At 43.1% G+C, this 20,651-nt stretch overlaps 1 protein-coding gene across 2 annotated transcripts in view; it reads right to left on the reverse strand.

Annotated features, from left to right (window-relative positions):
- The window catches only part of B3GALNT2 (beta-1,3-N-acetylgalactosaminyltransferase 2), a 78,157-nt gene extending 59,541 nt beyond the window's left edge, over positions 1-18,616 (reverse strand). Inside the window, exons 1-2 of one of the 2 annotated variants that reach the window (XM_058696210.1) lie at positions 18,479-18,616; positions 18,182-18,258 (exon numbers count right to left, since the gene is read on the reverse strand). Coding sequence is in view for 1 of the 2 variants with exons in the window: in XM_058696206.1 (XP_058552189.1) it covers positions 383-476 (94 nt within the window). In the remaining variant the exon portion in view is untranslated. Of the gene's footprint in view, positions 1-382; positions 641-18,181; positions 18,259-18,478 lie in introns of those variants that run through there. The other variant, XM_058696206.1, reaches the window with a different exon arrangement.
- Positions 18,617-20,651: the final 2,035 nt, after the last annotated feature.

A 20,651-nucleotide genomic window follows, 5' to 3' on the forward strand; every position in this document is an offset into this window, starting at 1 on the left:
CCCCTTCCCGCGTCCCCTCCCGCGCCTGCAGGCCAGTCGGGAGCTGAAGTCCCGCTCTGGGCCCAGGCAGGGGGCGCACCCCAGTGAGCCAGAGGCTCGGAAACCACATTTCCCATAACCGCGTGCACTTGCTTCCGTCACTCGGCGGTCGCGGAGGCGAAGCGCGAAGCCCCACAGGGAGCATGCGCATCCCTTCTCAACGCCTACTGCCCCCCGACGGCCGAGGGGAGGCGGTGCCGGTCGCCCCTGTGCTCAGAGGCTGACTGACGGGACCGGCCGAAGGACACAGCTGCCGAGGCGAAGGCTCCCGGCTGCCTCGGATTTAAAGATCTGCGTGACGCTAGGTTTCGATCACGCAGAGCTCCACTGTGCGAATGCTGACCTTCCCTGGGAGTTGGGATCCTGCTGACGTTTCCTTGGCCCGAGAGCAGGCCGAGGCAGTCCGAGGCGTGTGTCTTCAGCGGTGAATCATCCATCAAGTGCTAGTGCTGGTGCGCTGTGTACCCGGCTCCTTGCCCGGCCCTGTCCTCCGGGAGCTCTGGTTGGGGCCGCACCCCGGGGTCCAGCTGTGGGGCAGGACAGCTGCAGTCCAGTAGGAGGTGAAATTCCACGTGCTCCCGATTCAGACGGGGGAGGGGGGCAAGGTGGCCCCTCCCCCAGGACGGAGCCGTGGCGCGGGCCGCGCGGGTCCCGTGGGAGGGATCGGAGCAGCCCTCCTCGGAGACCGGGCCCTGCCCGGCGTCGTGCAGCGCGGCCCCGGGGGCAGGAACCCCCGGGCCCGCGCAGGGCCAGACACGCGAGGGCCCCCGGTTGAGGCGCGAGGCAGTCGGGGCGCACGTGCTACAAAGGGGAGGGAAGGATGAAAAGGAACACCTGGGGTTGGGTAGGGTTTTTTTTTTCCGTTTCGTTTTTGGTTTTTCCTTTTTTTCTTTTTCTTCTTTTTTCTTTTTTCAATTCCCACAAGTTGTGGCACCAGAAGGTAACTATGCTGTCGAGTAAAGTCTTGGTCGAAAGCGATAGAAAATCCATTTCAAACACGCTTAAGGGGGAAAAAAAGCTAATTTATTCAAGTAACTCAGGAGGAGTCTGGCAGTACCGGAGTCTTATTGAGTGGCAATGTAATCGCAGCAAAACAACCTTCTATTAAAATCACATTTTTAGGGGCGTCTGGGTGGCTCAGTCGGTTAAGCGGCCGATTTCGGCTCAGGTCACGATCTCGAGGTCAGCGAGTTCGAGCCCCGCTTTGGGCTCTGTGCTGACAGCTCAGAGCCTGGAGCCTGCTTCCGATTCTGTGTCTCCCTCTCTCTCTGCCCCTCCCCTGTTCATGCTCTGTCTCTCTCTGTCTCAAAAATAAATAAACGTTAAAAAAAAAATAAAATCACATTTTTAAAAAAGTAGACCCCACACCCAAAGTGGGGCTTGAACTCAAGACCCTGAGATTAAGAGTCACACGCTCTACCAACTGAGCCAGCCAGGCGCCCCTAAAATTACTTTGTATTCAAGTGTTTTGTAATGTTGTTTGTATTTAATTTTAAAATCTCTTTTGATTTAATAGTTGTATAAAATCTGTACGTCTGTACTTAATAAAAACAATTTAATTAATGTGGGGTGTGAAATATCTTTTTCCCTTTAAAGGGATTTGTATATATATATATATATATATATATATATATATTTTTTTTTTTTTTTTTTTTTGGGATTTGTATATTTTTTAGCTAATCTATTGCTACCTAACAAATTATTCCAAAACTTTTATTTGTTTTAAAATGTTTATTTATTTTGAGAGAGTGCATGCAAGCAGGGGAGGGCCAGAGAGAGGGGGGGGGGGGGGAGAGAGAATCCCAAGCAGGCTCCACGCAGAACCAGACAGGGCTTGATCCCACAACGGGTGAGATTAGGACCTGAGCTGAAACCAAGAGTTGAACACTTAACCAACTGAGTCACCCAGGCACCCCACTCCAACACTTTAAAACATCAATAATTATTTATTATCTCTTAACAATTTCTGTGAGTCAGGAACTTGGGGGCTAGGTTCTGGTTCAGGGTCTCCCGTAAAGCTGCTGGGGCTGTGGTCATCCGAAGGCTTGACTGGTGCTGGAGAATCGGCTTCCTAGGTGGTTCACTTCCATGGTTAGCAAAGTGGTTCTGCCTTTTGGCCTAAGCTCCTCTCTGAGTGGGTTTCTCCCACAAGACGCTTTAATGTCCCCACACCATAGTGGCTTGCTTCCCCAAGAGCTGGAGATCCAAGAGACCAGCACAGATGCGGTGATGCCTTTTATGAAGGATCCCTGCAAGACACACACTGGCACTTCTGCAGTGTTCTATTGGTTACAAAGATAACTGTGATTCACTATGGGAGGGACCACACAAAGATGTGAGTACCAGGAAGCAAGGATCATTGTGGGGTCATGTTAGAGGTTGGCTACCACAGTGTATTATGCAAATCAGAGAAACACTACTGTCTCTAAACTGTGTGGGGAGTCTTTAGGGGCCCCTACTACTCGCCATGGCCCCTGAATACTCCTAGGACAAGAAAGAACGATATTTTCTTCTTGTGGAAAACAGAATTAGCAGTCTGTGATCTTGGTGGTTCTTGGGCAAATGTCACCACATCCTGTGTGCCCCTTTCCCAGAATGTTTACGTGTAGCAATAAGGAAGGAGGGTGTGTAATGCGTACAGATTTCTTGTTAGAAATTCTTTTAGAAACTGTGCCTACCTACTCCCTACATTTTTTTAAAGATTTTATTTTTAAGTAATGTCTACACCCAATGTGGGGCTCCAATTTGTAACACCAAGATCAAGAGTCACGTGCTCCACTGACTAGGCCAGCCAGGTGCCCCTGCTCTCTACATTTTACCGAAAGAAATTGTTAAAGTAATAATTGGTTGTTACTAGGGGTGTCCAGCTTTTCCTCTTCAACGTTTTTTTGTTTTTTTTTTGTTTTTTTTTTTTGTTTTTTTATTTATTTTTGGGACAGAGAGAGACAGAGCATGAACGGGGGAGGGGCAGAGAGAGAGGGAGACACAGAATCGGAAACAGGCTCCAGGCTCCGAGCCATCAGCCCACAGCCTGACGCGGGGCTCGAACTCACAGACCGCGAGATCGTGACGTGGCTGAAGTCGGACGCTTAACCGACTGGGCCACCCAGGTGCCCCAGCTTTTCCTCTTTAAGAAGGGTAGTAGAAGGGGCACACTGATGCACATAAAATGCCACCCTGTAGGCAGAATCCCCAACTTCTGGGGTGGTAAATGGCTGGCAGCGTTCAGGGCACACGGGTGAGCCGCGACCCCACGGATTGGCCTCTTGTGCTCTGCCAGCAGGTGCCCTGCCTCTGGGTACCTGCGGGAAAGCTGCGAGGGGCCCCAGGGCAGCAAATTTCTAAAAAGAAAGAAAGATGGGGCACTTGGGTGGCTCAGCCTGTTAAGCATCAGACTTCGGCTCAGGTCATGATCTCACAGCTCATGAGTTCGAGCCCCGCGTCGTGCTCTGTGCTGACAGTTCAGAGCCTGGGGCCTGGTTCAGATTCTGTGTCTCCCTCTCTCTCTGCCCCTTCCCTGCTCACACACACACTCTCTCTCTCTCTCAAAAATAAATACACATTAAGTAATAATAATGAAAGAAAGAAAAAAAGAAGGGTAGTAAAAGGCCTCTGCTGATACCCTAACATTTTCATTTTGTGGTTAGAGAATTATAATGAGTTAACCCCCTAATTTAAGTAGACCTATTTATTCAACAAATCTTTAACTGAGCATCTATTATGTGCCAGGCACTTTGGTAGGTACTTTGTTAAATCGATGGACAAGACGAAGATCCCTGTCCGGTGATGGCGTGGAGCCAAATGTAAACTATAGCTCTAATAAAGGAATACATTTAGCAGCATGTAGATGATGATAAGTGTTAACAGAAAATAGGAGAAGTGGAGCAGGGTAGGGAAGGCGGGAATGAAGCACTGAAATGGGGCCGATTGCAATCTTAAACAGTATTTAAACAACTGTTCAAAGCTACAATGTGCGCTAAAGGGAGGGATAAATAAAACCATCCTAACACACGGCAGTAAGTCAGGTGCTGTTCCTTCAATTACCAAAATGCTTTGACCTACAGGGGGAACCTCACTGACAAGCCTATAACAGCGTTTTGAGTTAACTTTTTAGCACCTTCCCATCTCACCACAGTGAGAGCTGTTCTATCACCTGTTCCATAGGTCCAGTGACCCTTCCACTTGCTTGGTGTCTACTATCCCCTAATAAACTCAAGACTAAGGTGGGTAAAAATCATAAGAGAGACGATGTGCAGAATGGAAAGAATAGAATTAAAAAAAAAAAAAAAGATGATGTAAAGGGCCTGTTAAGTCAAGGTCCTCCTAGTTTAAGATGTGAAGGGGTAAGCAGAGAATTAGGATTAGGGTAGGGCAGACCGGGATGGTTGGTCACCCAGCTTGCATTTCCGTGTAACCAGAGAAAGGAATCACAGAGTCGTGGCCGCACAAAGCAGGAGGTATCTGACCAAGCCCAAGGCGTCCCAGGGAAGGTCATCCTTTGAAAACACAGGGCTGGAACTTGAAATCAAACAGGCCTGTTAGGAAGGCCAGAGGGCAACACCTAGGCAAAATAAGGTGTTTGAGAACACCTAGGCAAAAATAAGTAAGTAATTAAAACAAACACTCCCCAGATAGTGATGACATCATGATTAGGAAAATGCAAGCAATGTGGCATGACCCTAAGAGAATTAGGACTGGGAAATGGGGAGAAGGCGATCAGAAAACAGGCCAGATCATCATGTGCTATGCTAAGGAATTTGGATTTTATCTGGAAAACTCTAGGGATGAATTTTTTTTTTCTGACTACAAAAGTAATACATGATGATAAAAAGGAATTTGGAAAGTATAGAAAAATATAAAGAAGAAACGAAATCATACCACATAAAAATTATATACTTTCTTTTTGGCATTTTCATTAAAAAATTTTGCAAACGGGCGCCTGGGTGGCTCAGTGGGTTGAGCGTCCGACTTCGGCTCAGGTCATGATCTCACAGTCTGTGAGTTCCAGCTCTGCATCGGGCTCTGTGCTGATGGCTCAGAGCCTGGAGCCTGCTTCCGATTCTGTGTCTCCCTCTCTCTCTGACCCTTCCCTGCTCATGCTCTGTCTCTCTCTGTCTCAAAAATAAATGAAAACATTAAGAAAAAAAAAATTTTTAAAAATTTTTTTGCAAACATACTACAAATAGGAGTTTACATCCATTTATTTCACCTAACATATAAGCATTTCACATTTACTTAGCAGTCTTAGAAAATGTCTTTTAATCATTTAATCATTTGTTCATATTATAATTTCTAACCTGGTCCCCTATTATTGGACATATGGGTTGTTTCCATTTTTCCAGTATAACAAATATTATTAGCACTTCTACGCCTAAAACTTCACCCACATTTCAGATGACATCTTTTTAAGATATTATTTTAAGGCTCCTTGTTCCTCCTGGCATTGTGTCAATGTGTACATTTGCCTCTACCAAGTAGGTTTCTGTCCCATCCCACATAACCTAGCATTTAAAAAAAAGTCTTTCCTGGGACTCCTGGGTGGCTCAGTCAGTTCCGTGTGTGACTTCGGCTCAGGTCATGATCTCCCGGATCATGGGTTCGATCCCCACATTGGACTCTGTGCTGACAGCTCAGAGCCTAGAGCCTGCTTCGGATTCTGTGTCTCCCTCTCTCTCTGCCACTCCCTTGCTCTCTCCCTCTCTCTCTCTCTCAAAAATAAATAAACATTAAAAAAAATTTTTTAAAGTCTTTCCTAATTTAAGGACAAAGCATTTTTTCATTAATGAAATTGAGTATTTTATATTTATTACCTGCTTCTATTTCTTCTTCTGTAAATTATCTATGCATTTTGCTTTTACCCATTTTGAATGAGCTCTTTTTGAGAGACAGACTGCGAGCAGGGAAGGAACAGAGGGAGAGGGAGACACAGAATCTGAAGCAGGCTCCAGGCTCTGAGCTGTCAGCACAGAGCCCGACGTTGGGCTTGAACTCACAAACTGCAAGTTCACGACCTCAGCCGAAGTCGGACGTTCAACCGATTGAGCCACCCAGGTGCCCCCCCCCCCATTACTCTCTTCTTTATCACTTCTCACCCTCTAACATACTGTCCAGTTTACTTATTTTGTCTATGGTTTACCCATCTATGATTCTCCCCTCCATTTTGTTCACGGATATATCCCAGAATCTGAAGCAGTGACTGGCACTTTGTGGGTGATCCATACATTTTTTTTTGAATGAATGAATGAGTTTGGGAGCCCTTATCAAGTTGATTGTAGTAGAATTCACGGGGTGTGGTTACTCAGGGAGAGTGTACAAGGATAGAGACGTGAGCATTTAGGTGCAAGAAGAGGAAGAGGTTACAAAGCCCACTGAGAAAAAGCCAGAATGCAGGAGAAAAACAGGAGATGGTGTCACAGAAGACAAGAGGTGAGCTGGGAGGGGGGAACACGCAACCGGGTACAGTGTTGTCAATATACGAAGCAAGGGAAAGGCTTACGGAATGAATGTCCTCCCCTCAAATTCATCTAATCCCACATGTGATGGACTTTCGGGTGGGACCTCTGGGAGGTCATTAGGTCCTGAGAGTGGAGCCCTCATGGTAGGATTAGTGTCCTCACAACAGGAGGCCATAGAACTGGGTCAGTCCCTTTCAATGATTGATACGACAAGTTGGCTCGTCTACAACCCAGGAGAAGGCTCTCACTGGAACCCAACCGAGCTGGCATCCTGACCTCAGACTCCCAGGCTCCAGAACTGAGAGAAGTACATTTCTGTTGTTCATCAGCCACCCAGTCTGTGGTACTCTTATAGCGGTGCCCACTGGCTAAGACAAAGACAGAGAAGTGTCCAGGGATTGGGTGGTTCGCAGGTCATGGGTAGTTTCAAGGAGTAGTCAGAGCAGAAGCAAGGGGCCTGTGGTACTGTGAGGTGAGGAGAGGAAGGTTACGGCACAGTGATGTAGAAATAGTGTACGGATCCCTTTTTCAAGAAGCTTAGGTGTAAAGATAGGAAGGAGAAAGATTAGAGCTGGAAGGAGGTTCAGACTGGAGAAGTGTGTGTGTGCTTTTAGGTGGGAGAGATGAGACTAACTTGAATATTTTACTTATTTTAATGTTTATTTTTGAGAGAGAGAGACAGAGAGAGAGAGAGAGAAAGCGCGCATGCATAAGCAGGGGAGGGGCAGAGAGAGAAAGAGACAAACAGAATCCGAAGCAGGCTGCCCACACTGTCAGCACAGAGCCTGGGGCTCAAAATCACAAACCCTGAGATTGAGACCTGAGCCAAAGTCAGATGCTTACCTGACTGAGCCACCCGGGAGCCCCAAACTTGAGTATTTTAAATGATGCAAGGAAAGAACCAGTAGAACTGTATAATCATCCAAATCAGAGTTTTGAGAGAAAAAGGGGACAGGACAAATGCTACATTGGCTGGATCATCCCAAGACAACAGGGACTTTCAGGAAACGTTACAGTAAACCAGTAAACCAGGGCACATGGTCCCCCTTTCCAAAGCTCAGGTTCTCTGCCCATCGTCATTCCTTTGTGCAGTCAGCAGGCGATTACATTTTCTAACTGTAGGTGGCAGCAAAAAGCTTGCCTCTTGGGGGTTTTTTGGGGAGGGGTAAGGGGTGGATGGCAACTAAATATGGATAAAAGTTAGTTTAGCCACAGGTTGTGCGTTCAAAATAGGAGCCTTCAATTTAGATTTTACTTGGGAAAATTCATTTTGTACCTTTTTCGAAAAGAAGCATCTCTCTTGGCTCTCAAAGAGGAAACAATACGTGAGCAATTATAAAATAACATTAGTTGTGTCGTGGAGTCACTTTTTCTATTCTTCTTTTTAATCATTTTATCCATTTTTCCCATTTTATTGGGAAATAACTGACATACCTCACTGCACAAGTTTAAGGCACACAGCATGATGGCTCGTTTACATACACTGTGAAGTGATTATTGCAATAAGTTCAGTTAACATCCATCATCTTATATAGATACAATAAAAAGAAAAAAAATGTTTTTCTTCTTGTGATGAGAACTCTTAGGATTTACTCTCTTAATAACCTTCCTATACAGCACACAGCAGTGTTAGCAATAGTCACCACACCGTACATTACATGCCTAGTATTTATTTTTCTTATAACTAAAAGTTTGTACCTTTGACCCCCTATGTCCAATTCCCCCCCGGGCACCACCTTTTGCCCCTGGTAACCACATGTCTGATCTCTTTTTCTATGAGTTTGTTTTTTTAGATCCCACACATAAATGAGATAATTTGTCTTTCTCTGTCTTACCTATTTACTTAGCATAATGCCTTCAAGGTCCATCCATGTTGTTGCAAACAGATTTCCTCATTTTTTATGGCTGAATAATATTCTATTGTGTGTATATTTATATATTGTGTATATGTTATGCCATATAAATATACAATACATTGCATATTCTGTGTATATATATATATATACATATATATATATATATATATATATACACATATATACATACCACAACTTCTTTATCCATTCAACCATTGATGGATGCTTGGGTTGTTTCCATGTCTTGGCTGTTATAAATAATGCTGTTGTGAATATGGAGGGTCCATATGTTTTTGACTTAGTGTTTTTGTTCCTTTGGATATGGTTCCAGAAGTGGAATTGCTGGATCGTAGTAGTTCCTAGTAGTTTTTTTTTTTTTTTTTTTTTTGAGGATCCATCATACTCTTTTCCATAGTGGCTGCACCAATCCATATTCCCACCTACAGTGTACAAAGGTTCCCTTTTTGCTACATCCTCATGGGGATGAGAGAGAGGGGAACAGAGGATCCAAAGCAGGTGCTGCACAGACAGGCTGACAGTAGCGAGCCCGACGTGGGGCTTGAACTCACCAACTGCAAGATCGTGACCTGAGTCGAAGTCGGAAACTCAACCAACTCAGCCACCCAGGCGCCCCACCTCTTGTCTTTTTGATGATGGTCATTCTAACTGAAGTGAGGGGATACTTCATTGTGGTTTTGATTTGCATTTCCCTGATGAAGAGTGATGTTGAGCATCTTTTCATGTGCCTGTTGCCCTTTCCTAGATCTTCCTGGAAAGATGTCTATTCAGGTCCTTTGCCTATTCTTTTGATTGGGTTATTATATTATTGTTATCTAGTTGTATGAGCTCTTTATATATTTTGTATATCACCCCTTATCAGATATATGGCTTCTTGTATTGTATAGAAGCTCTGTAGTTTGATTTTTTTATCTTGTTGCTTGTGCTTTAGGTGTCATAACCAAAACATCATTACCAAGGCCCATGTGAAGGAGCTTTATTCCTTTATTCATGGTTTTGGATCTTACATTTAAGCCTTTAATCCATCTTGAGGCAAATTTTGTCAGTGGTAGAAGATAGGGGTCCAGTTTCATTTCTTCCCATGTGAAGATCCAATTACCCCAGCACTATTTATTGAAGACTCTTTTCTCCACTGAATAGTCTTGGTGGCTCTCTTGTCAAAAATCAGTTGACCATATATGCTTGGGTGTTTTTTTCCTGGCCTTTTGATTCTATTCCACTGATCTATTTGACTTTTTATGCTAGCATTATACTGTTTTGATTACTAAAGCTTTATACTACAGCTTGAAATCAGGGAGTGGGATAACTCCTACTTTGTTCTTCTTTCTCAGGATTTCTCTGGCTATTCAGGGTCTTGTGCAGTTTTCACATAAATTTTAGGAGTGTTATTTTGTGCTTCTGCAAAAATGCCACTGGGATCTTGATAGGATTGCACTGAATCTATGGATGACTTTTGGTGGTATTGATATTTTAACAGTATTAATTCTTCTAATTCATGAACACAGGATACCTTCCCATTTATTTGGGTCTTCTTTGATTTCTTTTGGTAATGTCTTACAGTTTTTAGAGCAGAGATCTCTCACTTCCTTAATCTTTCATTGTTTTTGATGCTACTGTAAAAGGGATCAATTTATTTCTTTTTCAGCAAATTCATTGTCAGTGTACAGAAACACTACTGACTTTTATATGTAAATTCTGTATCCTGCAACTTTGCTGAATTTATTGATGAGATCTAAGAGCTTTTTGGTTGAGTCTTCAGGATTTCCTGTATATTAAATCATATCATCTGCAAATAGAGACCATTTTACTTCTTCCCTTCCAGCTCTGATACCTTTTATTTCTTTTTATTGCCTGATCTAGCTAGGACTTCAGTACTAGATTGAATAGGAGTGGTGAGAGTGGGCACCCTTATCTTGTTCCTGATCTTAGAGGAAAAGCTTTCAAACTTTCACCATTGAGTATGATGTTAGCTGTGGACTTGTCATATATGGCCATTATTTTGTTGAGATATGTTCCTTTTATGCCTGATTTGTTAAGAGGTTTTATCATGAACGGATGTTGGATTTTGTCAAATGCTTTTTCTACTCTATTGAGATGATCATGTGATCTTTTTCATTCCATTAATGTGATGTATCACATTGATTGATCTGGGTATGTTCAACTATCCTTGCATCCCAGGGATAAACCCCACTTGATCATGATGAATAATCCTTTTAATGTGCTGCTGAGTTCAATTTGCTACTATCTTATTGAGAATTTTTGCATCTATATTCATGAAAGGAATTGGCTGTAGTTTTCTTTTTTAATAATGTCATTGTCTGGTTTTAGTTTCAGGATGATGCTGGCCTCATAGAATGAGCTTGGGAATGTTCTCTCCTCTTCAATTTTTTTTGGAAGAGTTTCAGAAGGATTGGTATCAATTTTTTTAATGTTTGGTAAAACTCACCAGTGAAGCCATCTGGGCTTTTCTTTGTTGGGAGATTTTTGATTACTGATTTGATCTACTTATTTTTTAAAAAATTTTTTTAATGTTTATTTTTGAGACAGAGAGAGACAGAGCATGAACGGGGGAGGGGCAGAGAGAGAGGGAGACACAGAATCCAAAGCAGGCTCCAGGCTCTGAGCCATCAGCCCAGAGCCTGACGCGGGGCTCGAACTCACGGACCGCGAGATCGTGACCTGAGTTGAAGTTGGACGCCTAACCGACTGAGCCACCCAGGCGCCCCTGATCTACTTATTAATAACTGGTCTATTCAGACTTTCTATTTCTTTCTGATTCAGTCTTGGTTATTCATATGCTTCTAAGAATTTTTCCATTTCTTCTGGGTCGTTTAGGTTGTTGGTGTACAATTGTTCACAGTAGCCTCTATGATCCTTTGTATTTCTGTGGTAACAGGTGTAATGTCTCCTTCTCCACTTACAATTTTGTTTTGGGTCTTCTCCCTTTTTTCCTTAGTTAGTCTAGCTAATTGATTAGTCTGTCAACTCTGTTTATCTTTCCAGAGAACCAACCCTTAGTTTGGTTAATCTTTTCTATTGCATTTCTGTGCTCTATTTATTTCTGCTCTAATATTTATTATCTCCTGTCTTCTGCCAACTTTGTCTTAAAAGGAACTTCTTTTTCTTGTTCCCTGAGGCGTAGAGTTAGGTTTTTTATTGGTACTCTTTCTTGCTTCTTAATGTAGGTGTTTATTCCTATCAACTTCCCTTAGAATTGCCTTTGCTGCATCCCACGAGTTCTGGCATATGTGTTTTTATTTTTATTTGTCTCAAGAAACTTTTAAATTTCCCCTTTAATTTCTCCTTTGACCCACTGGTTGTTCAGAAGAATACTGCTTCATTTCCATGTGTTTGTAGTTTTTCCAGTTTTCCCCTTGTTATTGATTTCTAGTTTGATGCCGTTGTAGTTAGAGAAGATATTTGGTATGATTTCAGTCGTCTTGAGTTTGCTGAGACTTTTTTTGTGGCTAACAAACGGTCTAGCCTAGCAAATATTCTACGTGAGCATGTATTTTGCTGCTGTTGGATGGAATGTTCTGGATATGTCTGTTAGGTCCATTTGGTCTACAGTGATGTTCAAACCTGCTGTTTCCCTACTGAATCTCTGGATGACCTATCGATTGTTGACAGTGGGGTATTAAAGTCCCCAACTATTATTGTATTACTGTTTATTTCTCCTTTTAGCTGTTAGTTTTTGCTTTATATATTTAGGTACTCTGACATTGGGTGAACAAATATTTACAACTGTTCTGTCTTCTTAATGGATTGAGAGCTTTATCATTACGTAACGAGCTTCTTTTTACCATTTTGAGTTTAAAGTTTATTTTGTCTGATATAAGTATAGCTACCCCTGCTTTTTTGTTGTTTGTTGTTACAGTTCCTTGAAATGACTTCTCATATCCCTTCACTCTCAGTCTGTGTGTGTCTTTAAGGCTAAAGTGAGTTGCTCATAGGCAGCACGGCACTGGATCTTATTTTTTTAATCCATTCAGACATTCTATGCCTTTTTTTCTTTAAGAGAGGGAGAGAGAGAATGAGAGAGAGAGTGCATGAGCAGGGGAGTGGGGTAGAGGGAGAGAGGGGGAGAGAGAGAATTCCAAGCAGGCTCTGCTCAGCACAGAGCCTGATGTGGGATTCAATCCCATGATCTCGGGATCATGATCTAAGCTGAAATCTAGAGTCAGACGCTCAACTGACTGAGCCACCCAGACACCCCTTTTCTATGTCTTTTGATTAGAGAACTTCATCATTTTACGTTTAAAGTAATTACCAATAGGTAAGGACTTACCTTTTCCATTTTATTAATTATGTTCTGGTTGTTTTATAGATCCACTGTTCCTTGTTTCTTATCCTGCTATCTTTTTGTGTGTGTGTTGATGTCTTTTGGTGTCAGTACGCTTTGATTTCTTTATCTTTTTTTTTTTTTTGTATGATTGCTATAGGTTTTCCCCTTGTGGTTACCATAAGGCTTACAACCCCATATTTTTTTTTGTAAATTTTTTTTTTCAACGTTTATTTATTTTTGGGACAGAGAGAGACAGAGCATGAACGGGGGAGGGGCAGAGAGAGAGGGAGACACAGAATCGGAAACAAGCTCCAGGCTCCGAGCCATCAGCCCAGAGCCTGACGCGGGGCTCGAACTCACGGACCACGAGATCGTGACCTGGCTGAAGTCGGACGCCCAACCGACTGCGCCACCCAGGCGCCCCACAACCCCATATTTGAAGCTGATAAACCTTAAGTTCAGTAGAATTCCTAAACTTTATACTTATACTTCTCCTCCCCCTCACATTTTAGGTTACTGCTGTTACAATTCACACATTTTTTTTATATTGTGTAACTAACGACAGAGTATTGTAGTTATGGTTGCTTTCACTATGCTCATGTTTTTTAACTTAAAAAATTTTTTTAATGTTTATTTATTTTGAGAGAGAGAATGAGTGTGCAAGTGAACAGGGGAGGGGTCGGAGAGAGAGGGAGAGAGAGGGTCCCAAGCAAGCTCTGCACCATCAGCACAGAACCCAACACAGGTCTTGAACTCACAAACTATGAGTTCATGACCTGAGCCAAAATCAAGAGTAGGATGCTTGACTGACTGAGCCACCTTGGCACCCCCATGTGTTTTAGCTTTTAACATAGAATTATGTTAATGAATAAGTGAATTATGCACCATTACCAAATTACAGAATCTGACTTTGACCATAAATTTACTATTACAATGAGTTTTACTACTTTTCTGTTTTATGATGTTAATTGGTATTCTTTTATTTTAAAAAAAATTTTTTTTAATGTTTATTTATTTTGAGGGAGAGAGAGACAGAGTACAAGCAGGGGAGGGGCAGAGAGAGAGGGAGACACAGAATCCAAAGCAGGCTCCAGGCTCCGAGCTGTCAGCACAGAGGCCGACGTGGGGCTCGAACTCACAAACTGTGAGATCATGACCTGAGCGGAAGTCGGACACCTAATCGACTGAGCCACCCAGGCGCCCCAATATTCGTTTATTTCTTAATGTTTATTTATTTTTGAGAGAGAGAGAGAGGGAGTGCGCCCACATGTGTGCATGTGAACGGGGGAGGGGCAGAGAGAGATGGGGACAGAGGATCCAAAGCAGGCTGTGCACTGACAGCAGTGAGCCCAATGTGGGGCTTGAACTCATGAACCATGAGATCATGACCTGAGCTGAAGCCGAATGCTTAACCGACTGAGCCACCCAGGCGCCCCAGTGTCCTTTTATCTCTGCTTAAAGAACTCCCTTTAGCATTTCTTGTAAGGCAGATCTAGTAGTAATGAACTCCCTCAGTTTTGTTTGTTCGGGAAAGGGGTTGTTTTTTGTTTTGTTTTTTATATTTTTTTAAATAAGGCCCCATGCCCAATGTGGGGCTCGAACTCACAACCCTGACATTAAGAGTTGCACACTTTACTGAATGAGCTAGCCAGGCATCCCTGGGAAAGTCTTTATTCCTTTTTTCATTTCTGAAGGACAGCTTTGCTGAGTACAGTATTCTTGGTTGACAATTTTATTCATTTTTTTTCAGATTTTATTTTTGAGTGTTCTCTACACCCAATATGGGACTTGAACCCACAACCTGACATCAGGAGTCACACAATCCACTGACTAAGCCAGCCAGGTGCCCCTCTTGGCTGACAGTTTAGTTTTTTTCCTCCAATATTTTGATTAGGCCAACCTATTTTCTGTTGGGCCAAAATGTTGAGAAACTTGTTCATAGTCTGACAAGGGTTTCCTGGTAACTTCTCCCTTTTCTATTTTTGCTTTTCCACTCCTTTCTTTGTCTTGGAGTTTTGACAATTGAATTATAATGTATCTTGGGGCAGCCCTATTTAGGTCCAACCTATCTGGAGTCCTTTGGGCCTCATGGATCTGGATGTCCATTTCTCTTTCCAGGTGTGGGAAATTTTTAGCCATTATTGCTTTAAATAGATTTTCTGACCCTTCCTCTTTTTCTGCTCCTTTTGGAATTCCCATAATATGAATGTTGCTTCTGTTCATTGTGCCCCATATATCTTGCAGTTTTCTTTACTCTTTTTCATTCTTTTCCCTTTTTTTTTTGTTTTGTTTTGTTTTGTTTTTGTTTTTGTTTTTGTTTTGCTCCTCTGACTGCATAATTTCTGATATCCTATCTTCCTGGCTGCTGATTCTTTCTTCTGCATGGTTCTTATTTTGAAATTCTACTGAATTTTCCAGTTCAGTTACTGTATTTTTCAGCTGTAGGATTTTTTTTTTTATGGTGTCTACTGCTTTTTTGATCTTCTCCTTTTGTTCACACAGTTTCCCCGACTTTTCTGTCTCTGTGTGTTCTTGTGGATCATTTTTCAAGAGGATTATTCTGAAATTCTTTGTCTGACAGTTCATAGATCTTCATTTCCTTAAGACCAGTTATTAGAGTTTTACTAGTTTCTTTTAGTGGTTTTTTGCAATTCTTGATTCCTTACATTGCTGCCTACACAGTTGAGTCATCAGGCTCCTCTTCCGGACTTTATAGTTTTACTTTGGCAGAGACAGAGCTCTTCACCAGTCAGCTCAGTTTGGGTTTCTGGGTGTGTATGCTGGTAATGTCCTTGTGCAAGTGGGGCCTGCTATTATGGTCTATTTTGGGGCAGAGCAAGCTCTGGGGTTAGGGATGGGAGGGTGGGGAGAGCCAGTGGCTGAGAATCAGTGGATAGGGCTGTGGGCTTGGTTCCCTTCCCAAGCGAGGCTGTAAGTCGCCTGGGCTCTCTGGTCAGACTTACTAGATGGTTGGAACTGTACTATATTCAGTGGTGGATGGGGCTATGCATTAGCCTCCCTGCCCTGGCTGGGCAGCAGGATGAGCCCCAGGGCCTGTATGACTGACTGGTGAATCAGGCAAGAGCATGCGATGAATTACCGGGTCAGGTGAGACCACCAGTTTTGTTCCGCAGATGGGGGAAGCCACGGGCTGTGCCCTCTGTTCAAAGGCTACTGCTCGTAGGGCTGCTGAACGGGCTTCACAGCTCTCTGTGTGCTCTGGTAAAGTTCCCTGGCTGGGCCGGCTGACGGCCTTATCCAGCAATGATCGGGGCTATGGGAGAAGCAGCTCTAAAACTGGTAAAGCTCTTTGATGATTGTCTTAACTTCAGCCACCCTGCATCCCAAGTCCCCTGCTAAAGAGGGACACCGGTTTGCTCTGGGATGACTGCCTCTGCCTGCCCCTCTCTCGGCTCAAGCACTGCTGGGCTGCACAGCTTCCGTGAGTCGTCTGCTGCCTGCTTGGATGGGCCCCCCACCCCCACCCCCAAGACCCTCTCCACAGCAGGGGGGCTGTGACTCAGCACTTTGCCTGGGTGTGGGCCAACTGGGCTCTAGGGCTGGCGCAACTTCTCCTCTGGGGATCAGGATCAGGCAGCTCGGCTCCCTGCCAAGCCCCCTGGTCAGAGTGCACCCCGGACTTGCAGATGAACAAAGCCGCAATTGGGGATTACTACAGAGGCACCGCAGGCGTGCACTTGGTCTGTAAAGATCTGTGTGCTGGTTGTTGCGAGTCCTGCCCCCCTTTCTCCATTACAGTCAGATTCCCAGTGATTAAGCAGATTGCCCCGCAATCCCCGTGGTGCAAGGTTAGAGTCGGGGCTCCTTCAGAAGGACTCACAATGCTGGTGGGGGCTGGTTGTGGCTTCTGGGTTCTCTTTTCCTACCAGACACCTGGGGGCTCAGAGACTACCTCTCTGTGTGGTGTGGCCCTGGCCTGGGGGGGGAGCAACATGGTCAACGTGTAGCCACTTCTTTACCCTTATAACACAGTGCATCTTGGTCTCTGAAGCACAGGGGTGCTTTAGCCTCACCTCCCGGTTCTAGGAGTCCCTGAGGTGTCTTCTTGAATAGTTATTGGTTGTTCTTCTTATGAGGAGGAGCAAAGTCAAGAACAACCTATGCCACCACCTTGGTGACGGCACCTTTCCTTTTACCATTAAAAGATAAAATTCGCCAGTGCCTGGGTGGCTCAGTCATTAGGCATCTGACTTCAGCTCAGGTCATGATCTCGCGGTTTGTGAGTTCGAGCCCCCATCGGGCTCTGAGCTGTCAGCAGATTCTGCTGCAGATTCTGTGTCTCCTTCTCTCTCTGCCCCTCCAATGCTCATGCTCTCTCTGTCTCTCAAAAATAAATAAACATTAAAAAATTAAAAAAAAAAAAAAGGATGAAATTCTTGGGTTGCCTGGGTGGCTCAGTTGGTTAAGTGTTCAACTCCTGTTTTCGGCTCAGGTCATGATCTCACAGTTGGTGAATTCCAGCCCTGTGCTTAGGATTCTCTCTTTCCTTCTCTTTCTGCCCCTCCCCTGCTCACATGCGCGCTCTCTCTCTTTCTCAAAATAAACTTTAAAAAAAGATGAAATTCTGTCTTTCTCCTAATACAGAATAATTTCTATTAATTTTACCACTTCAGGATCAGCCCAGGCATTGCCACACACACACATTCCTTATTTGTATATATAAACTTTTAGTCAACTCCGATTTCGATACATCTTGGGGAACCTTGCTATTGAACACTGTAAATATTTAAAAACTATTACAACTGATGCCAGATTTCTTCTTATCAAAGATAAGACCAGAGATGTCCAAAGATAAAAAATTTTGTAAGTTCAGAATGGCACAGTGAAAGAGCACACATTATTCAGGCAATCTTGGGAGAATCTAATGTCATAAAATTTAAAAGTCAGAAAACTCTGTAAGAGAAAAAAGGAGAATATTCTCCACAGGTCCATCAGATAAATCTGAATTCAAAACCCAGATCTGCTATATGATTAGCTATATGACCTTCAGCAAAGAAAGTACTTAACATCTTTAGGTTTCAGATTCCTGATCTATGAAATGAGACTCACAGGGCATACTTCAGTGAGTTGTTTTGAATCTTAAATGAGAAAACATACAGGTAAAGTCTATAAATGTTAGTTTCTTGTTCTCCTCTAGACATGAAAATGAAAGCATCTAAATTAAAATTAGGCATATTAGGGGCGCCTGGGTGGCTCAGTCAGTTAAGCCTCTGACTTCGGCTCAGGTCATGATCTTGCACTCTGAGTTCGAGCCCCACGTCAGGCTCTGTGCTGACAGCTCAGAGCCTGGAGCCTGCTTCAGATTCTATGTCTCCTTCTCTCCCTGCCCCTCTGCCTCTCATGCTCTCTCTCTCTCTCTCACAAAAATAAACATTACAAAATTTAAAAATTAATAAATAAAAGTAGGCATATGCAAACTTAACCTTTGGAAAATACATCACAAAAATGAAATTAATTCTACCAACAGCTTTAAAACGAACAAACAAGCAGCAAAAGATCAGGCATACCTTAATTTGGTACTTTTTCAACTTTCCATCCCAGATTCCAATTGTTCAAGTACATCTGGACACGGGGAGAAATTTCCCTACAAGGGAATGTGGGGACAAAAGTTGGCATTGTTTAGATTAGGGCCAGCATTCCAACTCCTTCTGCTGAGTCTTCTGCCTTTTTTCATTTAATGAAGTCTATTACTGTGTAACTTCCTCCATTCCCTCTTAGCTTAATGGAAATGCTAAAAGCAATCCCCAATATCAACATATCAAATAGCCTGGGCGGTAGTCTCAGTCCTAGATGAGTCTACCTACCTGCTGTGGGGGCCTTGCTACATTACAGAGGTCATGGTTGCAGACACACCCTTTGGCCAAGGGAGTTGGCAAAGCCAGAGTCACTAATGGCACTGACGACAAACAGGAAGTGTCCGATGACTCTGTAAGACTCCTTAAAATGCCCTTAATACAAGGAAGTTGTGGCTTTCTGCTGATATCATGGACTAAATTGTTGGGGGGGGTGGTGGTTGGCTTTTTAAGTTTTTATTTTAATTCCGGCTAGTTAGCATACAGTGTAATATTAGTTTCAGGTATACATTATAGTGATTCAACACCTGGTGCTCATCACAGCAAGGGCACTCCTTAATCCGCATCACCTATTTCACCCATGCCCCCCACTTCCCCTCTGGTAACCATCAGTTTGCTCTCTATAATTGAGTCTGTCTTGGGGCGGCTGGGTGGCTCATTCGGTTAAGCGTCCAACTTCGGCTCAGGTCATGATCTCACAGTTCGTGGGTTCGAGCCCCGCGTCGGGCTCCGTGCTGACAGCTCAGAGCCTGGAGCCTGCTTCGGGTTCTGGCTCTCCCTCTCTCTCTGCCCCTTCCCTGCTCGTGCTCTGTCTCTTTGTCTCAAAAATAAAGAAAACATTTTTTAAGAGTGTTTCTTAGTTTGTCTCTTTTTCACTTGCTCGTTTGTTTTGTTAAATTTCACATAGGAATGAAATCATACGGCACTTGTCTTTCACTGAGCATTATACCCTTTAGCTCCATCCATGTCATTGAAAATGGCAAGATTTTATTCTTTTTTATGGCTGAATAATATTCCTATCTTCTTTATCCATTCATCAATTGAGGAACACTTGGGCTGCTGCTATATCTTGGCTGTTGTAAATAATGCTGCTATAAACATAGGGGTGCGTGTATCCCTTCAAATTAGTGTTTTTGTATTGTTTGGGTATATACCCAGTAGTGTCATTGCTGGATCCTAGACTAGTTTCTACTTTTGACTAGTTCTATTTTTGACTAGTTCTATTTTGACTTTTTGAGGGAACTTCCATACTGTTTCCCACAGTGGCTGCACCAGTTTGCATTCCTATCAACAGTACACGAGTATTTTTTTCTCCACATGCTCGCCAACACCTGTTGTTTCTTGTGTGGTTGATTTTAGCCCTTCTGACAGGTGTGAGGTGATAACTGATTGTAGCTTTGATTTGCATTTTCCTGACAGTAAGTGATAATGAACATCTTTTCATGCATCTATTGGCTATCTGGATGTCTTTGGAGAAATATCTGTTCACATCTTCTGTCCATTTTTTAACTGGATTATTTGTTTTTGGGGTATTGAGTTTTATAAGTTCTTTATATATTTTGGACACACACCCTTTATCAGATATGTCATTTGCAAATCTCTTCTCCCATTCCATAGGTTGCCTTTTAGTTTTGTTAGTTGTTTCCTTCACTGTGCAGAAGCTTTTCATTTTGATGCTGTCCCAATAGTTTATTTTTCCTTTTGTTTCCCTTACCTCATGAGACGTATCTAGAAAAAAGTTGCTATGGCTGATGTCAAGGAGGTTACTGCCTATGTTCTCTTCTAGGATTTTGATGGTTTCAGGTCTCACATTTAGATCACCCATCCATTTTGAATTTATTTTTTTGTATGGTGTAAGAAAGGGGTCTGGTTGCATTCTCCTGCATGTTGCCGTCCAGTTTTCCCAACACCATATGTGGAAGAGACCGTCTTTTTTCCATTCAATAGTCTTTCCTGCTTTGTCAAAGATTAGATGACCATATAGTTGTGGATCCATTTCTGGGTTTTCTTTTCTGTTCCATTGATTGTGTGTCTGTGTTTGTGCCAGTACCACACTTGTCCTGATGGCTACAGCTTTGTAATATAGCTTGAGGTCTGAAATCATGATGCCTCCAGCTTTGCTTTGCTTTTTCAGGACTGCTTTGGGTATTCGGGGTCCTTTATGGTTCCATACCAATTTTAGGATTGTTTGTTCTACATCTGTGAGAAATGCTGGTGGTATTTCGATAGGGATTGCATTAAATCTGTAGATTGCTTTGGGTAGTACACTTGAACAATATTGGTTCTCTCTATCCATGAGCATGGGATGTCCTAGACTAATTTGTTGATCCGTTGGTCAACCTTTAGTCCTTGCACATCCAAAGGCTAGAATTTATAATGAGTTTGAGGAATATGATAAACAGAG

This window comes from Neofelis nebulosa, chromosome 13 (genome assembly GCF_028018385.1).
Source record: "Neofelis nebulosa isolate mNeoNeb1 chromosome 13, mNeoNeb1.pri, whole genome shotgun sequence".
Classification (NCBI taxonomy): Eukaryota; Metazoa; Chordata; class Mammalia; order Carnivora; family Felidae; genus Neofelis; species Neofelis nebulosa.